This window comes from Hydra vulgaris, chromosome 14 (assembly GCF_038396675.1).
Source record: "Hydra vulgaris chromosome 14, alternate assembly HydraT2T_AEP".
Taxonomy (NCBI): Eukaryota; Metazoa; Cnidaria; class Hydrozoa; order Anthoathecata; family Hydridae; genus Hydra; species Hydra vulgaris.
This window is the reverse complement of record NC_088933.1, coordinates 21,087,045-21,095,000: the sequence shown is the minus strand read 5'-3', so window position 1 is coordinate 21,095,000 and position 7,956 is coordinate 21,087,045. Positions and strand designations below refer to the sequence as shown.

Here is a 7,956-nt window from a genome sequence, read left to right as displayed (position 1 = left end):
GCAAGGTGAAAACAATGAGTGAATGAGGCTTGACTTTAAACCAACAAAAAGAAATAAAAACTGCAATACCTGTCTGGATCTAGGAGATAATGTAGAAAGCATAATTATGAGCAGTGAGACAAAATCAGTGTTTCATGATTTTCTTCACTATCATGAAAAAAATCACAAAAAAAATCCCAGTCAACTGTAAGATAGAAGTAAGTAATGTGATGATAGGGAAGTCTGAAAAAGTTAAAGATAAAAGATTTATAGAGATCATAGAATGTTCCAAACCCCCTAAAGAAGAACAACGAGAAACTGAACAAAAACTAGGGTCAGAGACAAGACACAAACTAAGGTGTGAAGGTAAGTGATTAGACATGTCTGGAAAATGAATCACAAAGTTAACTATCTGAGTACGAGATTGAGAGATACAATAAGTTTATAAGTTTTAGTGACAGTAGAGTCAGGTGTTAGAATCAAGCCATTCAGTGTGATGAGCGCTAAAGTCACCAATAACAACAATATTGGAAGAGGGGTAAAAAATAAGGGCGTAATTAATTTGATCAGAAATAACAGCTAAAAGAGTGCAGAGTTAAGAAGAAGGCACTTATAACATTCCAATATTTTACTGCTGTTGATAGATAAAGCCACTCTAACAGCTGCCACAGATTTCAGGAAACCCTATTTCCAGCCAGCCTGATATTTATTAAACTAAGTTTTAGTGATGTGTCTTATTAGGAGATAACAAGAAGAGTTGCATAGCCAGTATCATTCAAGCAAAACCAAAATCCCATAAGAAGAGTCAAGAAGATCCAGCATTATCATCCTAGGCAGAAAACAGGCATTAATGATCTTCCTGACAATTGTACATTTAAAATTGTTCTACTTGCAGATGACACAACTATAAACACTAGTCTTGACAACAAAACCATTTGCGATTTCCTTACTTGCAATTTTATTCTCTACCTATACAAATCTTCTATTCTTCCCTGTATGCATTACTGTTGTCATATTTTTGCTGGTTCTTCTAAAGATGCCCTTTCTCTGTTAGACAAAGCTCAAAAATGTAATTGGACCTGCTCTATCGCCAAGCTTGAACTACTATCCCATTGCTGTAAGGTATCATCTCTTTCTCCTTTCTTTAAATAGTATAATAGTTACTGCTCATTCTAACTATCATCTTCAGCTCTATCAATCAAAACTCATTCTTGCTTGACTCATCACTCAAAAAAACCGCATCATTTTACTGTATCTTTCTCTTCATGCTCTAAAAACATTTACTCATCTAGTTTCTTTCCACAAACAAAAATGCTTTAGAACTCCTCTCATCTCCCATGTTTTTTTCACTCATACAACCTACAATTTTTCAAGTCTTCTGGAACCAGTTTCCTTATTCTTTAACAATATTCTTTTTTTTCTAGTAACTCCTAACTTAATAGTTGTTGCTTGCAGCCATGTTGGGAGTGAATTAGTTTTAAAAAAGTCATAACAAAAAAATCATTAGGTGGTTTAGAGTTGAGTTGAATATTGAGAAACATTTTTGAAAAAAAAAAGATTTTTACAAAAAGAAACTTTTCTTGAATTCCTTGTCTTGTATTTTTCAACAATAAAAAGAGTAAACAAAAAATCACATCATGTCTTTCAAAGTAATGAACACTTACCTATAGATATTGCTTTCAAGTACATTGGCACATAATTGCCATCCTTGATCTTGTTTTTTAAACTCTTCAAAGTATTTGAGAATCTAATTAAATAACAAAACATTTGAAAGTAGATAAAAATTTAATTAGACAACATCATCTCTAAGCTAAGTAATCTTACCTGCCGAATAAATGGGGCGAGGAAAACATTGATTAATTTGTTAATCAATCTTCTCTGCCTACTTCTCTCTTGCCCCTTTCTCCCCTTCCAGCTTTCTCCCCTTCCAGCTTTCTCCCCTCCCGTATAGCCTTATAATTTTGAAATGTAAAACAGTTTTGCAACTTTAAAAACGTATGGAATGTGAGAAAATATTTTTTGATAACTTTGTCGCTGATCCTTTGATAATAAATAGCTATAGAATCAATCACTCCACCACCAAAATAAAACACCCCTCCACCAAAATCAGAGTGCCTTACAGAAATTACTTAATATTATGGGTTATAACACTTATGTTAAGGAGAACTATTCACTTAAATGTAAAAGAATAACTGTATTTACTCAGGTCTTTAGCGACTTTAGTGTTGTTGTTAAGCCACAGTTTGTGTTATGAGGGAAAGGTACCCACACTTAACTGAATGTACCTGAAAGAATAAAATACCATTGCACTATGTGTTTTGGGGTGGCCAAAATACAAAAAAAAGTTGTCTCAGATTTTTGAAAACTAAATTCCCACTGCTTTAAAATACTCAGATTAAGGAAAATACAAAATATTTTTACCCTGGTGATAGTAATCCCAGAGATAGTGACCATCAAAGTCAAAAATGGTTGCCAAATTTAAGTTTTCAAAAAAAATTATGTTTTTGTTTTTCTTGCAGTGTTTCGTGAATAATTTTTTTTCTGCTAATTTGTTTATATATTAAAGAGTATCAAATTATATAAGTCTTAAGATGCTCAAAAAAAAAAAAAAAAATTTCCTCTTCAATTTTCATGTTTTAAGCCGAAAAAAAAAGTTTAAATCATAACTTCCAACTTCCGTGAACTCGCAAAAAACAAAGTATCAAAAGTTATCTACCAAATTATTATTGAATAACGTGGAATTGAGTTTATATTTAAGAAATTAAAAAATTAGCTGCGACTTTTTGCGACTATGCGAGAAATTTCTCTTTGAAGTTTGCGCTACCTGGATTATAGCCAATTTTCAATTTTTTGTTTTCCTAAGTGTTAATTGATCAAAAGTCTACATAAGACTTTGTATTCAATAATCAATTGAAAATGTTAGTTTATTATTGATAATTGACATTTAATTAGGTAATTATTTGCATATGTGTTATTATCCTATCCTTAAAATTAACATTTCATGCTTGAAATTAACATAACTAAAAAAAAAAAAAAAAAAGAACAAAACGTTATATACTTAACTAAAATTAAAAGCAATGGATTTTACAACTAAATATATTATTAGCTGTTTCAAATATTCAATAAAAGAAGAAAATATAAACAATGCTTTACTTTTCATAACCTCTAGAGTTTGTATGAGTGATGGTAAAAAAGAAAACTTGGTACAAAAGTTAAATGGAGTTGAATCGAATTACCAAAGATTTTGGAGAGATTCATCAAGAAACACAGTTTTTTTTAAAAAGAAACACGCAAAATGGTTAAATCAAAAGTTTGAAATAGAATTTTCATCATTGGAATTGGCACAAAATATAAAAGGCTGTCAAAAAAGAGATTTTGATGATATGAAGTAAACATTGGATAATCGCAGTAGAGCATACAAATTCAAATTTTGATTCAATTGAAAAATCATTGCTTATAGCCCATAGAAAAGTATAATTAAAAAAGATTTTTCATTATTCATTGTGTTAACACATGTCATCAAAAATCTTAAAGATCCACATCATATGTTTGTTCAGTTGACAAATGACAACGATAAAATGATAGTTGAAGAAGCGGCTGCAATAATAATTGACATAGATCTTAGCGTATCTGGCTATAAACGAATCCAACAGGCATCTAAAATAAGATATCCATCTTATTCAACAGTTGAAAAAGCACTTAAGTTATGTGGTCCACGGGATAATCACTTAGAAGTCAGTGATTTAAGAGTCAAAGTAGATTTACAAGCACTTATGAATCATACCGCTGAAAGAATTGTAAAAATGAGGCAAAAAGAAATAATGGATTATTTGGATATTAGTAACAAAGTGAAAATATGTTGCTTTTAAACAGTTGGGATATGGATGGATCTACTGGGCAGGTATTGTATAACCAAGCGTTTTCCGATTCTGTTGACAGTCAAGATTCAAGCACGTTTGCAGTTGTAACAACACCTTTGAGGCTTAGTGTGTCAAATTCAAAAAATGACTTTTTATGGACCAACTTAATGCCTCTTGGTGTAAGATTTTGTAGGCCAATTGAACTTCATTTCATCAAAGAAACTGCCGAAATTGTTTTAGGAAAAAAAACATCAAATAGAAAATGAAATTTTGGATTTGCATTTAGTGAATATTGAATTGTATAATGGAAAATTTGTTATTATTTATTTCAATTTTATTTTGAGCATGATTGATAAAGGTTTTAGCAATTATAACAAACACATCGTCAACGTAGTGCTGTTGTCTTTGCGGAGCTATACCAACTGCAATAATTTGTTTGAAGAACTTTCTAAGAGGATTTAGAGCAAAAAAAGGTTAACTTATCTATGGGATATCTCCGTTACATGCTTGGATAAGATTTCTAGAGTGTCTTTTACGTATTTCATACCGACTTGAATTCAAAAAATGGAGAGTAACCAAAGAACTCAAGACAGTATACGATAACAAAAAGAAATTTATCCAGCAAACAGAAATTTATCAACAAAAAGAAATTTATCCATTAATGTTCAAAAGGAAGCATCTCCGAGTTGATTTTCCCGCAGTCAGTGGAGCAGGAACATCTACCACCGGAAATGTTTGCAGAAAAGCGTTCTCTGACCCAAAAGAACTAAGCGAAATATTAGGGATTGATAAAACAGTTATTTGAGCTATACTGTAAAACAGTATACCGTCGATATTTAGATCTGTATGATTGGTATAAAATGCTGTCAACAGTTAACAAATTTCTTGCACATAGAGCAGAAATAATGATAAACTGGCCAGTTCCCTTGGGAGTTTTAGCAATGGAAGCATCTGAATGCCGAAACAAATATTACAGACGACATTGTGAACTATATGCTCGTAAATGTTCAAGACAAGCTAATTTTCTTTAACCGTGCAATAAGATCATTGGATCCTCTTATCAGTTTTATTTCCTTGGAATCTAGACAGACAAAGAAAGTTGTGCTCAAACTTCCAAAAAAAGTAAAGAGTTTTTTAATTTTAGAAGTGGACAATAAGGAATCAATAAAACTGACAGAACTAGAATCCTCAGACTTAGAATTATCGAAACCAACAGAAATTATTAACTTAGAAGATGAAATAATGAACGATTTAGAAGCTACTAATGAAGATTATTTGGAAGATGCAAACATTGATGTGTGAAATAAATATAGCAATATTAAAAGTAAAAATTATGAAAAATTATCACTTTGAAGAAAGTTTTTTAAATATTCTCTTTTTAAAAATTAAAACAAGTTTGCACCTTTTTGTAGAAGTACTAGTGTCCTCTTAGGTATTTATGGCCTACACAGTTTACTAATTAGGTCTGTGAGGGTAATGTTTACAAGTTACCTGCTCCAACGAAACAATATAGTTATTAATAAATAATATAATCAGTGGTGCGGCTAGTTGTTTGGAGTTGTTCCTAAAAAAACACAGAGCCCAACAAATCTTAAAAATTTTTCCTTCATTAAATTTAACTAAAAAAAAAAATTTGAAATTTGTACTTTTATAAAAAACTCTTAAAATTGGGTCAAAACGCAGCGCCGTCCAGGTGTTTGAACTAAGTAAGTTAATAAATTAGTTTAAATGACATAAAGATAAAAAAAATTAAATAAAAGTTATTACTTTTGGCCTATTTGATTAAAATTAAATAAAAGTTACTATTTTTGGCCACCCATTTGTATAAAATTACGACATAGTGCATTAGCAGGCCTTGTTTTGAATAAATATAAATAACACAAAAATAACGCTTAAATTGAATTCGACATTGTTAAGTTCTCTTTATTGTTTTTTTTTTTAAGGAAATTAACTTTTTTAAACTACTGCAATATAATAAATTACTGCAAAATGAGTTTTTAATGAGGAAAATTAACTCTATTATATAAATATATTATGGAATGCATTTTTTTAATACTGAATAACTAAATTAAATATTACCTTAATTTAGTTAATCAATATTAAAAAAATACATTTGGTTTTTATAACATTAATTAAAGATTCATCAACCAACTCGTGATGATGGGGATGCTGGTTAAAAGTTTAGAAAGTATTGAAACTGATATTCCAGCATGTGACAAAACATCACAATTGATTACTCCAAAATATTCAGTTGAGTTTATCTGGTCAATCGCAGTGTTACAAATATTTTATATTTTCTTTTTTGTTATTCTTTGCTTTTGTATCAAACTTTATAAATTGTATTTTTTGGGTTTCTGTTGAATTAGGTAATTTCTACCATAATCCACACAAATATTAGGCAATAAATTTAATTCTTTAACATTGGAGGCAATAACAAGAAAATCATCAGTTCATTATAAATAATCATTTGAAGTAATTTGTTATTAATTAAAAGTTATTTTGAAATATCAAAGTTATTCATTATAAAAAATACATATTTTTAAATAAAAAATAAGTTATATTATAATATTCTTTCATAATTTAAATAAACATTTTGATAACACAATAAACATTAATCAAAAGTAACTTGCCACTTGTTATTTTAAAAAGTTTCGCGTAATATAAAATCGTTAGTAAAAATCAAAGTTTCAAAGTATTCCAAATGTAAACTATAAACATTTAAAATAATTTCCTTTTAGACTTATTTTTATTTGAGTTAAATTTTATTTTTGTTATTTTCAAATTCTTGTTTTTTTTTTTTGTTTTTTTTTTCTCTTTAGTTAATAGTTATTTTTATTTTTTTTTATGTTTAGTTAAGGATAATTTTGTTGCACGAATCTTTGAAACACCTAATATTTTAAAAGATGCAAAAAGCTGTGGTCAAGTTGTATTAAGGTAATATTTTCTGCGTGTACCACAAGGCTTCTAAATGCATGCACTACATGTAACAGCCTGGTATATATATATATATATATATATATATATATATATATATATATATATATATATATATATATATATATATATATATATATATATATATATATATATATATATATATATTATATATATATATATATAAATATATATATATATATATATATATATTTATATATATATATATATATATATATTTATATATATATATATATATATATATATATATATATATATATATATATATATTTATATATATATATATGTATATATATATATATATATATATATATATATTTATATATATATATATTTATATATATATATATTTATATATATATTAGGTTGTCCCAAAAAACAACATTTTTGAAAAATATATGCAGAGACCCCCTTAATGTGTTCTATCTAATACAAAATCACTAGATTTAAAATTTTTTTAAATAAAAAATATTTTAAGGGATCCCTCAAAACCCTCGAATATTTAATGGGTCCCTAATATTTTCAACAACAAAAATTTTCAAAAATATGTCAACCTGGTACTCAAATGAAGCGAAATTATATAAAAATTTCAAAAATAATATAGATTTCAAATATAGAATTGTTATTTTTAGTTTTATTACATGAAAAATTACGTTTTTTAACAAAAAACAAAAAAATGCATTTTTTATGTATTTTTATGACAATTATGATAAATAAGTTAAAAATTTTTCAAATTTAAAAATTATTTTTGAAATTTTTATATAGTTTTGCTAAATTTGACATACTTTTAGAAAACTTTTTTTTTGAAAATATTAGGGACCCATTAAATATTCGAGGGTCTTGAGGGACCCCTTAAAATATTTTTTATTCAAAAAAATTTTAAATCTAGTGTTTTTGTATTAGATAGAACACATTAAGGGGGTCTCTGCATATACTTTTCAAAAATGTTGTTTTTTGGGACACCGTAATATAAATATATATTTATATATACATATATATATATATATATATATATATATATATATATACATATATATATATATATTTATATATATATATATATTTATATATATATTTATATTTATATTTATATATATATATATATATATATTTATATATATATATATACTTATATATATATATATATATATATATATATATA

At 27.0% G+C, this 7,956-nt stretch overlaps 1 protein-coding gene across 2 annotated transcripts in view; it reads right to left on the bottom strand.

The window, feature by feature from the left end:
- The window catches only part of LOC100197199 (exportin-T), an 82,174-nt gene that overhangs the window by 63,091 nt on the left and 11,127 nt on the right, over window positions 1–7,956 (bottom strand). For both annotated transcript variants that reach the window (XM_065817073.1, XM_065817074.1), the window contains exon 3: window positions 1,644–1,726. In XM_065817073.1, coding sequence (XP_065673145.1) covers window positions 1,644–1,726 — 83 coding nt within the window. The remainder of the gene's footprint in view (window positions 1–1,643; window positions 1,727–7,956) is intronic.